This window comes from Rana temporaria, chromosome 2 (genome assembly GCF_905171775.1).
Source record: "Rana temporaria chromosome 2, aRanTem1.1, whole genome shotgun sequence".
NCBI classification, from domain to species: Eukaryota; Metazoa; Chordata; class Amphibia; order Anura; family Ranidae; genus Rana; species Rana temporaria.
Window position 1 is genome coordinate 224,509,291 of NC_053490.1, and position 20,979 is coordinate 224,530,269.

Consider the following 20,979-nt stretch of genomic DNA (forward strand, 5'->3'; position numbering starts at 1 on the left):
CATCGGAATCACCTTTTACCTCTCACTGAGGCAGTCAGGATAAGCACAGAGGAGGAATTCCCATCCACATCCACCGATGTGTGTAGGCCAATAACCAGATCTCAGCTTGCACCCTCTACAGATGAAGATGAGGAAGTGGAGATGAGTTGGCTGTGGCCTCCGGAAACTTCAGAAACAGATGCTGATATCTCTTCAAAAGTAGAGGAGGATAATAACGGAACTCTCAGGGCAGAGGCCCCAGAATTTGTGCCGGCAACTCATCTTGCAGAAGAGCCCAGTACTCTTATTTACTCTCCATTTTTAGTCACTGAGAGGAGGGATGACGACATTTGTCAAAAAGGAATGGATACCCCGAAAGTGCAAAGAGCAAAGAGAGACATTCGCCCACCACGCAGACTGACTTATGATACATTGGGCGAATGCTCTGAAGCATCTCAGTTTGTCAGCAAAAGAAACCTTGAACTGTCTGGTCCCTCTACTTTTGATTCAGTAAGGGACAACCCCACCTCACCCCTTGGCACATCTGTACCAGACACAGTAGTATCAGCTGTGAGTGCACAGGATAGCTCCCCATCATATGACAATTGGTGGGAAGCTCCTCTGTCTGTATTGTATAACCGTATAGAGGCTAAAATGCAGAATAGAGTTAGCAATTTGAACCTCTTTGGAGGACCAAAGAGATAAAGTAGGGGGAGTGTGTAGCGCTGACATTCTTGTATATTGATGTGTGTTTGCATACTTTAATACAACGTCTATGGACATTGCTATGTTTAAGTATTTGGAGCTAGTGACCAAATACTGGTAATGCAGAGAGATGTTTTGTTTAGTATTTTGGTTGCCTTGGAGACGAGGGGAGACAGGAGTGTAAACAAAAAGCCTTCTGGATGCGGATGCCGAGCTGCTGGGGAGGGAAGGCTGAGCTCGGAGAGCTAGAGGACAGTGGCCGGATTGCAGAGACCGAGAGACACTCATCCGAGCATCAGAGAACCGGATCCATCCAGCGGAGCTGAACAGAGCTGACAGAGAAGCAAGTTGCAGTCACAGGACCCTGAACAAAAGTTATTACCCGGAGCTCTGATCCAGTGGGTGAGCGGGTCACGACCCACAGTTTGCTAAGTTTACACGCAGTTAGACTCATATACAGGCCTCACTGGGATTTATAGTTCCACAGAGGAACTGAAACTGAGAAGGCTTGAGGCCTATCTAATTTGACATTTCAAGCGATTTTAAAATAGTTGTTGCAGTTACACTAGGAGCATTTTTACTTCAATTTGACTCCTCAAAACTGTGGATTACAAATCACTTTAGCTAGCGAAGAAAAGAAGATCCAAGACCAAGTACTTTAAGTGAGATCTCACGCATAGCTAATAAAGTAGGGGGAGCTCCCAGGTATAAAATGTTTATGTATACTGTTTTCAAATAGCTTATGTTTAAATCAATTGTGCTGTCGTCTTACGTTGGGATGACAGCACAATTACTGTAATAACTTCTTTGCATATTTCACAGTAAAATATATCTCTGGTTAAGTATCCAGTTGTTGTGGCGTACTGTTTTTCTCACTCCAAGTGCAGTCAGTGGATCCTGGGGTTATAATACAGGTATTTTGTATTGTCTTACATTGTATTGTATTGCATTGCATCACAGCTGTGCCAAGGGGATTGAGCCAAGTTAGTGGGGTTTATTAGTAGAGTGCAGGCCCAAATTAAACCAGCAGCTCCTTCGGGGGTCAGTGCTACATTTATCTACAGATCAAAAGGGATGAACTATGATCTGCAGATGAAGAGAGTTAAAGCATCATTGACAATTACATTTTTTTTTTTTTGCTTTTAAATGTCCTTATTTCTTCTGAGAAATCCTCAACTCCTGTTCTTCTGTCTGTAACTTCACACAGTAATGCAATGCTTTCTCCCTGGTGTGGAGTGTCATGCTTTCCGCCTCCCTTGGACTACAGGAGAGTCAGGACGCCCACTAACACACAGCCTCTTTTCTCTATCTGCAACATAGAGAGCGTCCTGACTCTCCAGTAGTCCAAGGGAGGGGGCGAGCACGACACTCCACACCAGGGAGAAAACCTTGCATTACTTTGTGGAGTTACAGGCAGAAGAAGAGGAAGTGAGGATTTCTCAGAAGAATTAAGGACATTTAAAAACAAAATTGAAGGATGAGGGAAGTGAAGGAGGACTGCACTAAGGTTAAGGAAGCTATTTAGGGGAAAAAAATGGTACCTTTATAACCCCTTTAAATGTTCCTCTGTTGAACCCCTTATTAAGCCCTCAGTTTACTCTAATCAGCACTAATTAACTCAGTATTCTCTGTCTCTATTCAATTGTAATTTTCCTGGTGATTTATTTTCTATTTTATTTTATTTATTTTAACTAATAGTTAAACTTTTTTTCTGTTTTTGTTTGCTTAATGTATTAATATTTTTACACCTTTGACAAGCAGCACACTGAAAAAAGCGCAAAATGTATGTGTAAATAATTTTGCAATGCTTTGTACCAAAATCATAATTTTTGTGTTGTTTTGAACAGGACAAATTACAGAATAAAATGCACACTTTTTAAGTGCAGCAACACTATTTATGTTTAACCACTTCAGCCCCGGACCATTTTGGTGGTTAACCCCCCCTGGCGGTATTCCCGAGTCAGGCTCGGGGTAAGATTTCAGTACCAAAAGCGGTATCCTCGAGCCAGACTCGGAATCGCCTCACAGTGTCCACAGGCATGGCTTACTTACCTTGTCCCTGGATCCTGCGATGCCTCCTTGCTGTGTGAGCGAGCGGCGTCCTCGCTCGATTCACACAGTGCCTGTGTGCCGCCGATCTCTGTTCCCTGCAACGTTACGACGCACAGGGGCGGAGAACGGCGCCAAATTAAGAAAAAAAAAAACATTACATACAGTATACTGTAATCTTACAGATTACAGTACTGTATGTAAAAAATACACACCCCCCTTGTCCCTAGTGGTCTGCCCAGTGCCCTACATGTACTTTTGTATAATAAAAACTGTTCTTTCTGCCTGGAAACTGGAGATTGTCCATAGCAACCAAAAAGTGTCCCTTAATGTCAAAAATGGTTTTAGAGCAGCTAAAAAACAGCGATAATAAATTATAATCACTTGCAGAATTGTGCGATAGCGATTTTTGGGAAAATTTGTCATTAAAAAATAAAAGTAATGACAGCGACAATTCTGCAACTGAGCAAATTTCAGTGTTTTTGATTTGATTACATTATTGAATAATTTTTATTATAATTATATTATTATTTGTTATAATTATTTATAGTTATTTATTATATTATAATTTATGATTTTGTTTTTCAAACTTTATCATACCCGAGATGTCTACTAGACTCTTGTTTGAACAGATTTAAGTGAGTTATTCCTAAGAATTACAGGCCTACAATGTAAAACGCCAAATTTCCTTGCAAAATAATGGTACCGCTTTCAGCACCTAAAACCAGAAAGAACCATACCGCCAGGGAGGTTAAAGACCGGGCCACTCTTTGCGAATCAGCACTGCATTGCTTTAACTGACAATTGCGCGGTCGTGCGACGTAGCTCCCAAACAAAATGTACATCCTTTTTTTCCCACAAATAGAGCTTTCTTTTGGTGGTATTTGATCACCTCTGCAATTTTTTTTTTGTGCTAAAAAACGAAACATTTTGCTATAATAAATATCCCCAAAAAATATATAATATTTTTTTCCCACAGTTTAGGCCGATACGTATTCTTCTACATATTTTTGTTTAAAAAAAAAAAAAGCAATAAGCGTTTAATGATTGGTTTGCGCAAAAGTTATAGTGTCTACAAAAAACATTCTAGTCCCATACCTGAGTGCTTCTCTGCTATACTGACATAAAAACAAAAGAATACTTGGCAACACTGTATCAGGGTAGACTACCTCAGCCAGCTGCAGAAAGAGATGTTATGATGTAGGAAAGGATTGGACTTTCTGTGACGTTTTTATTGCTGTTCCCACCAGGGAAATTAACTCCTCAGATTGCTTTAATGACCAATTATCACTAAAAGAAAGTGAGGAGGAGAAATCCTAAATTTTACAAATGTCTGATGAGAGGAAAACTTCCAGTGGAGATATCTGTTCCTGTGACAACTCTCTAAGATGGGAATTGTCTTCTGATGGGAAATCTAAAATATTTCCTTTTATTTCCTCATCTTAAGGACAGGAGGTCAAAGAGAGAAAGGTTTGTAGCTGGATATTCATAGGTCACAGTAACCGGAAGAGCAGCAGCACATAAAGGGTATTTAGCCATAATATGTCAGAAGAATTCCAGGTATGGCAATTCTTAACACAGTTACTTTGGTCCAGCTTGGACTAGTGTAACTATGCATATACCATAACTGTGGAATCCCTCTAGAAGCTGATAATCACTGTTGTAGACACCACTACTCCAGTGATCTGCACCATTTTGGATCCAGTACCATGTGGCTTTCCTGCTGCATTATGAACACATGAGGATAGTCTCTTGGCACAAGCTCCATTCAGAGAAATTAATAAAAAAGCAGTGCAGCGCAAATGACATAAAAACAATACTAAAATAGAATATATGATGGTAAACAGTCCATAGTCTTCACATAATGGTCAGCAAACACCAACGAGTGTCCAATGGTGATTTCTTATATAAAATAAGGTGCGACAACCTCCACCAATAATACTCTTAGCAGCTCACCTCGGGATAAGGACCCCTGAACAAATCATTTAGGTCTCACAGTCTCACAGGCAGTTCCCTTACTGGGATGGTTAGACAGGATCCCTGTGTGTGCTGTACACTGAGATGGGTGTGTGCTGGTGGCTGGTTATATCTCTCAGACTCTCACCATCAAATCCAAATAATTGGGTACATAGAAGAAAAAGAAGAAGCAATAACATCTAGTGCTCTCCGTATGCTTAAAGAACATTTATTCCAAATAAAAAAGGTACACTTACAAGTAATGCATTCGATGCAAAGGAATAAGCAGCAAAACGAAGAGTAAAAACGAAGTGTGTTCAACAAGAATCAGCGTTCAGGACGTGGGACGCGGGAGGTTGTCACACAGTCACCTTATTTTATATAAGAAATCACCATTGAACACTTATGGTGTTTGCTGAGCATTATGTGAAGACTATGGACTGTTTACCATAACATATTATATTTTAGTATTGTTTTTATGTTATTTGCACTGCTGTTTTATTCATTTACTATTGGGGATTTGATATTTTGACCCTCAGTGTTCCAGCTGCTGTTTTTAGGGTTGACTTGCGCTGGTTGATTTGTTTTTACATATTTATCCATTCAGAGAAAGCTTTGTATTGGAATGCAATGTGTTTTCTGATTGGACAAGGTGGAAATGTAAGGTAGTGATGTCACGCTCTCCACCTTGTCTTATGTAACCATATAAAAACATGCCATACCAGGAATTCTGCTTTAAAGTGCACCTATGGTCAAAATGTAATATCATATATTAATTTCCACATTAAATTTCCATTATTACTAGCCTACGTCTATTATTCTGAATAATACTGAAATTTGGAAACACACTTTGTGATGATGCCCACACAATTACCTTTAATTCTGTGACATATTTACTATGCCCTATAAGTAGTCACTGATGTGTCCCACATTTCACAGAGCCTGCCTTCTGAACTATAGAGATGCTGAGAAGGAGTTTCAGGGGAAAAAGTCAGTACATGAATCACAGCCTGCAGGCAGCAAGGTACCGTAGAGGAGAAGTTGCAAAGCATGCTGGGAATTCATGAAGTAGTGGAAAGAGATGACCAGCAGACAGGCAGCACTCATAACATGAAAGGAGACTTATCAAGTAAGTTTACAGTATATTGGATTGCCACATATGACTGTTATGTGTATTGCTATTACAATGCTGTTACAAAAATGAAAGTTTATTCTGTGATCATAGAAATCCTTTAGGTATTGTGTTAGTGAATAATGGTATCAATATTGTGAAGGTGTATGTTTACATCTCCAATAGCCAGCTGATAAAAATGAAACATATTATAGCTATAGACGACACCACTTCCCTTTTACACCATCTGTACAGCAATTTTGAAACTAAAAAAATATGTAGTAAACAGACAAAATAAGAATAGTTAACAATAATCACAAGAGTACCTGAAACTGTCTATGTTTATTTAGTAACTCTTCTGATTTTTGGCATTGTCCTGCTAGCTGATTTGATAATGACTTCCAACGGCTCTGGGCTTGATCAATTTCTGCCCTATATTTTTGTTTGACATCAGTAGGTGCTTTTCTAGATAACTCCGCTGCAGTTTTGCTGAGATAATTCATGTCAGCCTGATGCTCCTGCAGGGAACTTTGTAAGGCCTGTTTAAAGCAAAATAAAGATGGTTAGACAATCATACAGATATTTATTTATAGTATCATGCTACAAAATACTTTTACTATTTACTATGATTAAAAATGTATTTAAAGTCAGTACATTATATATATATATACACACACACATTTTTATATATATATATATATATATATATATATATATATATATATATATATATATATATATATATATATATATATATATATATATATATATACATACATATATACATACATACACACACACATACATACATACATACATACATACATACACACACACATATATATGTATATATTGTGTCAGTACAGTTCCCTATCTTTGGTAATTGTCACCCAGGATTCTCAAATAGGCAGGTTGAGGGGTTTCAGGGTTATTTAATGTGGAGGAATCTGTTTGACTGATCAGTTTCCTCCAAAGATTGTAAAAGTCACTTGGGGACCTGGAGCCTGGAGATTCCATAGCGATATGGGTGGGATGGAATCTCCTATCCTGGGACCGGGTTTTGGAAATGGCCAGGGATCTGGCTAATAGATTGAGCAGGTGGGTCCTGGGCTTATAGCAGAGTCAGGGACTAGGATTCTGGGCCCCACCCTTTCCGAGGAGTGCAAGGGAGAAGCCAGAGTGCAGGCTTGCAAGGGAGAAGCATGCTATAGTCTGAAGGCCCAAAGCTGTGGGCTGAGCAGCACGGAAGCTGAGAGAAGGTACAGTGATTGTACAGGAACTTTGGTACATGGCCAAGAGGGCTGAAGTGTAAAGCCTAAACAGCAGTATTTCTGAAGAGAGCCAGGTGGCTCTGCATTTTCTGTTGATCATCATTTTACTGCTGTAGCAACTTGAAACCCCTTGCGTGGGAATTCTGTTTTTCTTTTTTTAATAAAAGTGGGCCAACAAGCCCTTAAAAAGCACAACTGGCGTTGACTCTGCTCACTGGTATGCTCTACACAGAAGTTAAATAACACACAATATTGAATATTTTGCATGTAATCCAGTCCAAATACAACTCATTGCCATCTTATTTTTGGCTCATTCCACTCTCATGATTCCTTGCAGTAGTGTAATAGATGTGATTAAGGTATTACGATAAAATGCCTATTTCAATATGTGATATATATGTTATTGCTACTGCTTACTACCTTACTCAATAACATCAATATCTTGGAAGTAAGTTACTCTATATGACCATGATCGATTGCTACCCTATATGGACATAGTCAGCTGAATGCTTACACACGGTTACAGTACTTCGTTTTGCATATGCCTTACCTAAGACACATATCCAGACGCTTATATAGGTCGTGACAAGGAGAAAACAATAAACAAATGTATCTTTACCCTGAACCTTGATGTCAGTGTGATTTTCTTTAGTTTACACAATTCATGCCGAATTAGGCCAGGGGCAGATATAAGTAAGGACGTTTGGTCCAGTCCAAAACAGTAGTACACCTTTTTCTCATGCATTGGGGTGGATTTGGGGGGTATGGATTGTGGGGGAACCCCCATGCCGTTTTTTCAGCGTAGGGGTTCTCCTTACAATCCATACCAGACCTAAGGGTCCGGTATGCCCGCGGGGGGGAACCCATGCCGTTTTTTTTATTTAAAATTTGGCGTAGAGTTCCCCCTCATGATTCATACCAAACGCTGCATCTAGAATTGGCGGGAATCCAAGTCGGATGTAGTGTCAATGCATAGTATATTAGTTAAGTGTACTACAGATACTGTAATTGTAACATCTCCAGTTTTTAACTTCTAGTTTATTTGTACCTAGGTTAACATGGTAAAAGAGGTAAGTTATAAGAGTTTGTACAGCTCAGGAAACATGAAACCATCAGTCCTTCATTGGGCAATCTTATAGTCCAATGCATATACATCAGTCACATTATTAATTTTAATATTGTAGTCTGCTTTTTTAAAGTTATAATACAATTTTCACATAGTATGGCTGGTGGTGATCTAAGGGGTAAGCATTTATGAAAGGGCATCATTAAAAAAAAAATAACAACCATACCTTTGAACATAGTTTTGGCTGAAGAACGACATCATTATTAACAAAATACTGTACAGCCAAACCTATGACTACAGCCCTGGCTGAAGAACAAAATAAGAGCTAACATTAAAAGAAAAACACATTTTCTGTCTCGTTTGCTTCACCTGGCATAATAGTGATTTTCAAAAAGTAGTTCATTGGACACTCTCCAGGTAACCATAGATCCTGCTCTTTTTAGAGCAATGCAAAAGCCACACTTACCAGTGATCCGAATACAGAAGGCATAAAAGCTTTAATCAATGTGGGTCCCACATGGTAAACAATGTTACTGCTTCTATACCTAACTTTTGCTCTTGGTGCATAGACCTTGCAAATAAGCAGCAATCTATTTAAAACAAGCCGGTTAGTGATCTGTCCTACACTCTTGGCTTTAAAGATCATTTCAATTAAGTTGTTTAAAACTCACTGCAACATGTTTCACTATTAGGTTAATTTACTAAAGGCAAATAGACTGTGCACTTTGCAGGTGCATTAATTTTCTGTAAATGTGGCAAAGCTTCAATTTTTAAAGAATACCCAATCATGTGCAAGGAAAAAAAAATGTTTTGCTTGCACAAAATTTGATGATGGGAATCAGCAGAGCTTCACCACATTTACTAAGCTCTGGGGAAAATGAGTGCAAGTGTGCTTCCAAAATGCACTATTTGTCTATAGTAAATTCACCCCTATGTTTCCAGCAACAAACTGCCCTGTCTCCAGGGCAGGACTTAGGGTGGTGGGGGCCCCTGGGCTTGAGTGTTGAAGGGGCCCCCTGGAGCCGAGAATTGGGGGGGATCGAAGTTGTTGAGCGGGGGGGGGCGAATTGAAGTTGTTGAGCGGGGGGGAAAGTCCCACAGAATCCGTGCGTGTTGGGAGGTATGCGCAGGGCCGCCATCAGGAATTTTGGGGCCCCTTGCACAGCTTAAGGCATGGGCCCCCTGAAGCAGAGAACCTAGGGGGGGTGGGGATGCTGCCGCCTGAAATTGAGAAGCGTGGGGGCTGCCGCAAATTGAGAAGCGGGGGGGCCTTTACAAAAAAAAGAAGAAATAAAGAAGAAAACAAAAATATATATATATATATATATATATATATATATATATATATATATATATATATATATAGTGATGAAAATAAGTATTTGAACACTCTGCTATTTTGCAAGTTCTCCTACTTGTTATCGTAGGTGCATGTCCACTGTGAGAGACATAATAAAAAAAAAAAAATCCCGAAATCACAATGTATGATTTTTTTAACTATTTATTTGTATGATACAGCTGCAAATAAGTATTTGAACACCTGAGAAAATCAATGTTAATATTTGGTACAGTAGCCTTTGTTTGCAATTACAGAGGTCAAACGTTTCTTGTAGTTTTTCACCAGGTTTGCACACACTGGAGGAGGGATTTTGGCCCACTCCTCCACACAGATCTTCTCTAGATCAGTCAGGTTTCTGGGCTGTCGCTGAGAAACACGGAGTTTGAGCTCCCTCCAAAGATTCTCTATTGGGTTTAGGTCTGGAGACTGGCTAGGCCACGCCAGAACCTTGATATGCTTCTTACAGAGCCACTCCTTGGTTATCCTGGCTGTGTGCTTCAGGTCATTGTCATGTTGGAAGACCCAGCCTCGACCCATCTTCAAAGCTCTAACTGAGGGAAGGAGGTTGTTGCCCAAAATCTCGCAATACATGGCCCCGGTCATCCTCTCCTTAAATGTGCAGAAAAACACCCCCAAAGCATGATGCTACCACCCCCATGCTTCACAGTAGGGATGGTGTTCTTGGGATGGTACTCATCATTCTTCTTCCTCCAAACACGGTTAGTGGAATTATGACCAAAACGTTCTATTTTGGTCTCATCTGACCACATGACTTTCTCCTATGACTCCTCTGGATCATCCAAATGGTCATTGGCAAACTTAAGACGGGCCTTGACATGTGCTGGTTTAAGCAGGGGAACCTTCCGTGCCATGCATGATTTCAAACCATGACGTCTTAGTGTATTACCAACAGTAACCTTGGAAACAGTGGTCCCAGCTCTTTTCAGGTCATTGACCAGCTCCTCCCGTGTAGTCCTGGGCTGATTTCTCACCTTTCTTAGGATCATTGAGACCCCACGAGGTGAGATTTTGCATGGAGCCCCAGTCCGAGGGAGATTGACAGTCATGTTTAGCTTCTTCCATTTTCTAATGATTGCTCCAACAGTGGACCTTTTTTCACCAAGCTGCTTGGCAATTTCCCCGTAGCCCTTTCTAGCCTTGTGGAGGTGTACAATTTTGTCTCTAGTGTCTTTGGACAGCTCTTTGGTCTTGGCCATGTTAGTAGTTGGATTCTTACTGATTGTATGGGGTGGACAGGTGTCTTTATGCAGCTAATGACCTCAAACAGGTGCATCTAATTTAGGATAATAAATGCAGTGGAGGTGGACATTTTAAAGGCAGACTAACAGGTCTTTGAGGGTCAGAATTCTAGCTGATAGACAGGTGTTCAAATACTTATTTGCAGCTGTATCATACAAATAAATAGTTAAAAAATCATAAATTGTGATTTCTGGAATTTTTTTTTTGGATTATGTCTCTCACAGTGGACATGCACCTACGATGACAATTTCAGACCCCTCCATGATTTCCAAGTGGGAGAACTTGCAAAATAGCAGGGTGTTCAAATACTTATTTTCATCACTGTATATATATAAAAAGGGGGGTAGCCATCCGGGGCCCTGGGGACCTCTGGGCCTTTTAATAAAAATAAAAAATAAATCTCTGGGCCCTTTAATAATAAAAAAAAAACATTTATAAAAAATACATAAAAAAAGGGAGGTTGCCATCCGGGGCCCTGGGGACCTCAAGGCCTTTTAATAAAAATGAATCATATATATATATATATTATATATAAAAATAAAAAATATATAAAAAAAAACATTTTTTTACAAAAAATAAATACAAAAAAGGGGGGTTGCCGTCCGGGGCCCTGGGGACCTCCGGACCCCTAAAAAAAAAAAAAAAAAAAAAATGTTTTTTTTTTTTTTTTAAAGGGGGCCCCCTATTGGGTGGGGCCCCTGGGCTTGAGCCCAGTCAAGCCCAATGGTAAGTCCGGCCCTGCCTGTCTCTCTCTTTCAGACCCCTTTTCCACGGAGAGGCTTTTCAAGAGTTTTAGAGCTAAAAATAGCACCTGTAAAGCACATGAAAAGCGCCTCTCAAGCCACCCCAGTGTGAAAGACCGAGTGCTTTCACACTGGGGCGGTGCGCTTGCAGGACAGGAAAAAAAGTTCTGCAATCAGCATCTTTGGGGCAGTGCTGAAGCAGTGCATACACCACTCCCAAATTGCCCTGCCCATTAAAATGAATAAATGAATAGGCAGCGCTACGGAAGTGCCTACAAAGTGCTTTGGCAGAGCCGCAACATTGGGCACATTTAACCCTTGCCTCGTCCACTAGCAGTTGAAAGTCACCTGCTAGTGGCCGAAAAGCACCAATATAACAGCGGTAAAGCACTGCTAAAACTAGCATCGCTTTACCGGTAAGGCCTGCATCGACCCAGTGTGAAAGGGGTGTTAGTGGGATCTCTTAGCTTGTTTTTTTTTTTTAACCAAAGGATTAGGAGGCACCTTGTGAAAGACAGAATCTTCCTCTATGGATTTAACAGAAATGGCATCAATTAGGGCTGATTATTATTAGAGATACAGGCCTAGATTCACGTAGGGTGGCTTTACGTTGTGCGGGCGTAGCGTATCTTATTTACGCTATGCCGCCGCTACTTAGAGATGCAAGTGCTTTATTCACAAAGCACTTGCGTCCTAAGTTACGGTGGCGTAGCATAAATCGGCCGGTGTAAGCGTAATTCAAAGTAAGCAGGTCGTGGGCGTGTTGTATTTAAATTAAGCGTGACCCCATGTGGATGCATGTTCGAACGAACGGCACATGCGCGTGCATGCTCAGTATCATGTCGTATTTACGCCCAAAGATACGCCGGCTCAATGCCTGTGACGTGAAAGTAATCTACGCACAGCCCCATTCACGTGCGACTTACGTAAAAGACATAAAAAGATACGCTTGTTCCAACATCCATACCTTGCATGGGCTGCGCCACCTAGAGACCTGCTTTATCTTTACGCCGGCGTATGTCTTACGTAAACGGCGTAACTAATTGCGACGGGCGTACGTACGTTTGTGAATCGGCGTATCTTGCTCATTTACATATTCGATACAGAAATCAATGGAAGCGCCACCTAGTGGCCAGCGTAAATATGCACCCCAAGATACGATGGCGTAGGAGACTTACGCCGCTCGTATCTTGGCCAAATCTATGCGTAACTGATTCTATGAATCAGGCGCATAGATACGACGGCGGCCATTCGGACTTACGACGGCATATCTGGAGATATGCATCTTTGTGAATCTGAGCCACAGTATTAAAGCTCCTAGATAAGTATGCTCTTTTGAACCACTCTCTAATATGACTTCACATCCAAACACAGCTAAGCTTGTGAATCAGTTAAACCCCTAAGACCTTCTGGTAAGCTGACACATTTTTTCTCCCAGTGCATTTCCCTTATACGTTTAATACATTCACTTAGATGGTGTTTGTTTTATATACTATAGAAGTTCAGCAGTTATAGTTCAACTTAGAAAAAGTTATTGTATCACAAACAGAATAAAATCTATCAACAATGTTACAACAGAATCAGACACCTTCTTAGTAAAAAATCAGGTTACTTTATTTAGCACAGGAGGTCCCTATGTGTTTTCTAACCCTGCAGCGGTAACAGTTTTGCAAACATCTGCAACAGATTTTTCAAATTAGTTGGAACAGTTTTCTAGGTACATGCCCACCTATGAAGTGTTCAGTGGCATGCTTTATATTGTCACAGTGCTACTTTTAAGCACAGAACGGGAGATTTATGAATCAAGTTATTATCCCATAGTAAGTCTGTCTCATAAAGTGCATCATTGCTCCTGTTTTGAACTGCCCTGCTATGCAGCAAAGATGAAAAATCTCTGCTTTAGTATGCAGTACTGTAAACTGCCTTGTAACAATATAGAAAAGCAACCTTTGATTACGTACCTTTAGCTCCCTGAGTCTTTGTTCCATGATTTCACATTCAGTAACAGTGACCTGAGGTATAGCAAGTTTGGTTTCAGACTGCTGGATCCACAGAAGGATAGTGCTCATTTTCTCCTTGTATTGTGTTGGAGGTAAACTGTCTAAAACTAACAAAAACATTTCAAGTATTATATTAGGCAAATTGTATCATAATTATGTATTTGCTATGAAAAGCACGGTCCTGGTATTGCAACCATTCAAACATATTAGTGAAAAAGCAATGTTTGCTATAATGCCCAAAATCATTTTGTTATGTGACACTAGAGAGCTTATATTTTCTTTGCATAGGAAAAAGCAAAAACACAGTCTCTGGCAGTTTGTGCAAAAAAATACAGTATTACAAATCTATAAATTAACAAATCACAGCAAGGTACTTTTTAAATTCCCTGATAGAAAGGGAAATACAGAACCTATTAATATTTCTAAATATATTATGAGTACTATCTAATATTTGTAATATTTGCCTAATTGGTTTTCTATTTTAACATCTTTATTTGAGAAAAATTAAACATGTTATAATAAACTTGGAATTTATATGTGATCTGACAATTAAATGTTTACAGATTGTTTAACTGACAGAAATGCTTTATGAACTAAAGTGCTTAGAAGACTAAATCTCTTAGCAACAGCTGTGCTGTATGTGGCTTATGCTGTGTATTTTTGCTGATCCTGCCAGTTTCTACCCTGCCCTCTGTACGTTGACCAGTATACATCATGGCTGCTAAAACCTAACACCCTGGTTAGTGTCCGTGTCTCAGTTGTACACTGCTATCTGCAGCTCTCCTGTGTCCTCTTCCCCCCTTCCCTACCTGCCTGTCAGCTCACACTAGTGCCGCTCTGCTTCTCTCCCCACTGCTTCAAAACTAACTGATCATTATATTATCCACTCTGTCAGATGTAAAGCACCTGTGCTTTATAAAAAAAAAAGCTGATGTATACCTATTTTAACAGTATCTTCCAGCAATCACATGACTCCAGGATCTCTGCTCCTCTTCTTCCACCTCCCTGGCTGACGTCAGAAGAGGAATCTCAGCCCCACCCGCTGCAGATATCAGACGTGGAAAGCAGAGAGCCTGGAGTCATGTGATTGCTGAAAGACACTTTTTTAATGCAGCACAGACACTAGGATACAAGTTGATGTGACAGAGGAGATGATATAATGATCAGTTAGTGGCTTAACAACCACTTTAAGACTTTTTGCCATGTTTAAGGACCAATATGTCCAGCTGTGAAATCAGCCACAGAGTTGAGAGACTTTGTTGGACTGTTCAAAGGTTAATTGAGCAAAGGATTAATGATGACAGACAGATCTGAACATTGGGTGTAGTTTAAGTCAAAGATTAAAAGACTACAAGTGTAGCAGCAGATAGTCAACGGCCAGCAACTTTTGAATAACTCATCCAATCATTAATGTTCCCTTCTAAAAGGAACTGGCACCAAAACGTGTTTCCAAAAAGTAAAACATACTAAAAATTGAGACTGAAACTGGCAAACCATGGATCAAAATTCAGTTGGTTAAGCAGGACCAGCCAAGTTTTGATCTACTGATCATCATCTGTTTAAACTGGTCTGTCGGCATATTCTCACTCAATCGGCACTGAAGGCAATAGGCAGCAGCGCTGATCTGTGTATTCTAACTGCAGGGGAGTCTCTCCACCATCAGAATACAATGACATACAATTCATTGTATGTGTGGATGTGGGAGTTGACTCCCTTTTTTTTTCATTCAACCTACTGGTTGAATGAAAAAAAAAATTGCCCATGTAGGCCAGCTTAAGAAATAAATGGGTAGATTCACGTAGAAAGGCTTATCTTTAGGACGGCCTAGCCTAGCCTGTTTAGGCTACACCGCCGTAAATTAGTTAGGCTAGTAGTGATTTTCAAACCACTTACCTGCTAATCTACGGCAGCGTAGCCTCAAACGAGCGGGCGTAAGGGCGCCTAATTCAAATGACTTGGAGGGGGGCGTTTTGTATGGAAATGAGGCTTGACCTCACGGTTTTTGACGTTTTTGACACTGCGCATGCGCCGGGCGACTACATTTCCCAGTGCGCATTGCGGCTAAGTACGCCGTACGGGCCTATTGATTTCGACGTGGACGTAAACGATGTAAATCCCGATTCGCGGACGACTTACGCAAACGACGTTAACATTTCGAATTTTGCGGCGGGAACGGCGGCCATACTTAACATTGGCTAGGCCACTAGAGCATAGCTCTAAATTTAGGCAGCCTATCCCTTACGGAAACGACGTAATTCGACGGCGTAGGCCTGGCGTACGTTCGTGAATCGGCGTATCCCCTCATTTACATAATCTATGCCGGCCGCAATGGAAGCGCCATCTAGCGGCCATCAGAAACATTGCAAGCTAAGATAGAACCGCACAAGCCGGCCTATCTTACTTTTGTTTAAGCGTATCTCTGTTTGAGCATACGCTTAAACAAACGCCGGTGTAGATTCAGAGTTAGGTCGGCTTATCTACTGATAAGCCAGCCTAACTCTTTGTGAATCTACCTAAAAGTGCCTAACTGCATTGGTTAAAATAGTAAGTGGCTTAGGTTTACTAAGACCACATTAATTCAACTAAGACATCATTGAAAAACTTATATCAACCAGCAGATATTATGTCTCATTTTATTGCATTTACTTTCCTGAGGCAGTGACACACACGTGGCCCTTTGCTCCTTTTCTCTCTACTTATTTCCATTAGCAAGGAGATATTTCAGCAAGTTAGGCATTTTTAGAAAAAGCACACTTATTGCAACCAATTCCTAAAACTGAGAACTTGCCTTGCTATTATCTGGCTTTCAAATAAACATAAGTCATGTTAGATCCAGCTAGCTAAAAAAAAATCCAGTTTGGTAACTCCCCACTTTACTTCTCACTCCTGCACATTCCCTTAAAGGGGTTGTAAAGGTAAAAAAATCCCCTAAATAGCTTCCTTTACCTTAGTGCAGTCCTCCTTCACTTACCTCATCCTTCCATTTTGCTTATCTCTTTCCTTATTTCTTCTGAGGAATCCTCACTTCCTGTTCTTCTGTCTGTAACTACACACCGTATTGTGACACATTCTCCCTGGTGTGGAGAAAGCCTCTTGAGGGGGGAGGGGGCGAGCAGGAGTGTCAGGACGCCCACTAACACACAGCTCCTTTCTCTATCTGCAAAGTAGAGAGCGTCCTGACCCTCCTGCCCCGCCCCCTCCCCCTCAATAGGCTTTTTCCACACCAGGGAGAAAGTGTTGCATTACTGTGTGTAGTTAAAGACAGAAGAACAGGAAGTGAGGATTTCTCAGAAGAAATAAGGACATTTGAAAGCAAAATCGAAGGATGAGGTAAGTGAAGGAGGACTGCACTAAGGTAAAGGAAGCTATTTAGGGAATGTTTTTTTTACCTTTACAACCCCTTTAATATTAGATGACTGCTCACTTCTCTTTGCTGGTCACGTGGTTGCCTTTTTGCCATTGTCATCATTTACAATGTACCAGCAGCATTGAATGTGAGGACATTAAGGGGCTGTCCCATTGAGGGGAAAGAGGAGAGCACCATCTGCCAAAGAAGCAAATATAGGATGAGTATACTACTCTTTTAAATCCCCAAGACTGAACAAGCATTGTAGTCTTAATATTATGGAAAAGATGAAGCATCAATTTAAATTGATTGAAAGTGAAATTGTTTAATGTAGATGCAATAAGCAAAATACTAGTAAATCATATCCAATTTAGGGCAACTGCATTTCTAGTTAATGGAAGAAAAAAAAACACAAAAAAACAAAAGCTGTTTTTGAGTTACTAGGAAGGACATACAGCATGTGTGAGGGAAATGTTTAATTTGATGAACAGTCCCACTATACAATAGCCATGGTTTGAAACTAAAGTTCACAGACATTACCTACAATAAAACAAAATATCACTAACGAGCAGTACCTTAGTTAAAAAAAGATCACTCTGCCAAAGCATGTGTCAACATATATGTATAAGAATTAAATCATAATGCAAATAAAGACAGGCAAAGACAAATATAATTACCAATTAAATAATCATGAAAATGTGGCATTAACATTAATTATATTGAGCCATCACACTTATGAGCAATGTTAAATTGCAGCTTTTGTGTGCAGGCTACAAAGTGGAAAAAATTACTTGGCAGAGCTTCTGCATATCAATACTCCTTTTCCTATAAAAGAGCCTTTTATTAGGAATTCTTTTTCCCCATTTAGAAGTTAGTTCATCTTTAAAGCATATTTAAAATGTGATTTTTGCCGTATGAAACATTCAAAACATTTTTTTTTTTTTTTTTGCAAGAAACTTGAAAGAAAAAAATGCAGAATATTAATCTTCCAACTGGCTTTGATAGCTAGAACACAGATGGAAACATGCATCAAGGCTCAGCTTTGTTAGAGAAAAAAAAAAAAGGATACCCCTCCAGAAAAAAATTGAAAACATTGGGCCAGATCCTCAAAAGAGATACTCCGACTTAAGTGCTGTTCAGTCTGTGTGTAACTTTGGAAACGATCCTCAAAAGGCTTTTTCCAAAGTTACACAGAAGATCCGGCATGTGTAATTGATTTACACTGCCTAATTTTAGGATGCAGTACCGCATCCGCCGCTGGGGGCATTTCGAGTCGAAATGCCGTTGCTAGTATGCAAATTAGCACTTAAGGCGATCCACAAAGCTTTCTAGCTTCTTTTTTGCGCTGTAAGTGTTATTTTGCAAGTGTAAAATTAGGGCTCGTTTTACAAAGTGTAAAGTTAGTCACACCTTGTAAAGGCCCATTGCAGCGACGGCATTTGGTATGCTTTCCCGAGGGAGAACTCCACGTCAATTTGTAAAAAACAAAACCGGCATGGGTTCCCCCCCAGGAGCATACCAGGCCCTTAGGTCTGGTATGGGTTGTAAGGGGACCCCCCCTACGCCGAAAAATTGACGTAGGGGGCCCCTCTACAATCCATACCAGACCCGTATCCAAAGCACGCTACCCGGCCAGCCAGGAAGGGAGTGGGGACGAGCGAGCGCCCCCCCCCCTCCTGAGCCGTGCCAGGCCGCGTGCCCTCAACATGGGGGGGTTGGGTGCTCTGGGGCAGGGGGGCGCACTGCGGGCCCCCCCACCCCAGAGCACCCTGTCCCCATGTTGATGAGGACAGGACCTCTTCCCGACAACCCTTGCCATTGGTTGTCGGGGTCTGCGGGCGGAGGCTTATCGGAATCTGGGAGTCCCCTTTAATAAGGGGGCCCCCAGATACCGGCCCCCCACCCTAAGTGAATGGATATGGGGTACATCGTACCCCTATCCATTCACCTGGAGGCAAAAAGTAAAAGTTAATAAACACACAACACAAGGCTTTTTAAAATAGTTTATTATTCTGCTCCGGACGCCCCCCCTGTCTTCGTTATTAGCTCAATTACCAGGGGGGGCTTCTTCTTCCGCTCTCCGGGGGTCTTCTTCCACTCTCCGGGGGTCTTCCGCTCTCCGGGGGGGCTTCTCCGGACTCCGGGGGGGCTTCTCCGGACTCCGGGGGGCTTCTTCCATCTTCTCCCCTCTTCCGCTCTTGACTCGGCGAACCCCGGTTCTTCTGCAGCTCTCCGGTGCCTTCTTCTTCAGCGCTGGCTGCCTGCTATGTTTGTGTGTTAGCTCGATTTCAAACAGGCAGCCGGCGCGGTCTTCTGTGGCGTCAGGGTCTTCTCTTCCTTTCTTCCGATGTTGCCTCGTCGCCTGTTGTCGCTGTAATGATGGAAGCGCGCCTTGCATCACATTTATATAGGCATCACCGTCCCATCATGCTCCGGTAGGTACCCACGTGGTGGGTGCCTACCCACGTGCACCCACCACGTGGGTACCTGCCGGAGCATGATGGGACGGTGATGCCTATATAAATGGGATGCAAGGCGCGCTTCTATCATTGCAGCGACAACAGGCGACGAGACAACATCGGAAGAACAGAAGACCAGAAGACCCTGACGTCACAGAAGACCGCGCCGGCTGCCTGTTTGAAATCGAGCTAACACACAAACATAGCAGGCAGCCAGCGCTGAAGAAGAAGGCACCGGAGAGCTGCAGAAGAACCGGGGTTCGCCGAGTCAAGAGCGGAAGAGGGGAGAAGATGGAAGAAGCCCCCCGGAGTCCGGAGAAGCCCCCCCGGAGTCCGGAGAAGCCCCCCCGGAGAGCGGAAGACCCCCGGAGAGTGGAAGAAGACCCCCGGAGAGCGGAAGAAGAAGCCCCCCCTGGTAATTGAGCTAATAACGAAGACAGGGGGGGCGTCCGGAGCAGAATAATAAACTATTTTAAAAAGCCTTGTGTTGTGTGTTTATTAACTTTTACTTTTTGCCTCCAGGTGAATGGATAGGGGTACGATGTACCCCATATCCATTCACTTAGGGTGGGGGGCCGGTATCTGGGGGCCCCCTTATTAAAGGGGACTCCCAGATTCCGATAAGCCTCCGCCCGCAGACCCCGACAACCAATGGCAAGGGTTGTCGGGAAATGGTCCTGTCCTCATCAACATGGGGACAGGGTGCTCTGGGGTGGGGGGGCCCGCAGTGCGCCCCCCTGCCCCAGAGCACCCAACCCCCCCATGTTGAGGGCACGCGGCCTGGCACGGCTCAGGAGGGGGGGGGGCGCTCGCTCGTCCCCACTCCCTTCCTGGCCGGCCGGGTACCGTGCTTTGGATACGGGTCTGGTATGGATTGTAGGGGGACCCCCTACGTCAATTTTTCGGCGTGGGGGGGTCTCCTTACAACCCATGCCAGACCTAAGGACCTGGTATGCTCCTGGGGGGGGAACCCATGCCGGTTTTTTCTTTGAAAATTGGCATGGAGTTCTCCCTCAGGAATGCATGCCGCTGTCATTTTTTTTTTCCCCGACGCAACTTTAAGCCGTCGCGATCCTCAAAACTCGGCGTAACGTAACTTCGCGCATGCGCAGTACGGCCGACGCGCATGCGCAGTACGGCCGCCGCGGGAGCGCGCCTCATTTAAATGGGACTCGCCCCATTTGAATAGGAACGCCTTGCGCCGGCGGAATTTTAGTTACACAGCCTGAAATTTCTAGATAAGTGCTTTGTGGATCAGGCACTTAGGTAGAAACTTTAAGCCAGTGTAACTTAAATTGGATTTTTTAAGTTACGTCAGGTTTTTGTGGATCTGGCCCATTATGCAGAAAACACACTGCCCAACTTATACTAATTATTTTACTCAGGTGGCTCAGAGGATGAAGGCCAGCACATGCAAATAAGGTTTACAGACTGATTTGTTATTTGAAAAGGGGAACTGTTAAGAACCAATTGGTGCTAAACTTATTTTTTAGTTTTGTACTTAGAAAGTAAATACTTCTGTCATGTTTTTATTGCTCTCCAGGACCCTTTTAGACAGATTTCATCTCACTTTCTTTTGCTGTGATAACAAGACACGAAAAGAGAGGAGCAGTTATTATTGTGCTATAGAGACACAAATAACCTGACAGATTTTTCCCATTTACTGTTGCAGTCTATGCCTGCATTGGTGAAATT

At 42.1% G+C, this 20,979-nt stretch overlaps 1 protein-coding gene across 1 annotated transcript in view; it reads right to left on the reverse strand.

Moving 5' to 3' along the window:
* Window positions 1-20,979, reverse strand: part of DMD (dystrophin) — a 2,981,380-nt gene that overhangs the window by 1,827,344 nt on the left and 1,133,057 nt on the right. Inside the window, exons 22-23 of the mRNA XM_040336499.1 lie at window positions 13,441-13,586; window positions 6,127-6,339 (exon numbers count right to left, since the gene is read on the reverse strand). Coding sequence (XP_040192433.1) covers window positions 6,127-6,339; window positions 13,441-13,586 — 359 coding nt within the window. The remainder of the gene's footprint in view (window positions 1-6,126; window positions 6,340-13,440; window positions 13,587-20,979) is intronic.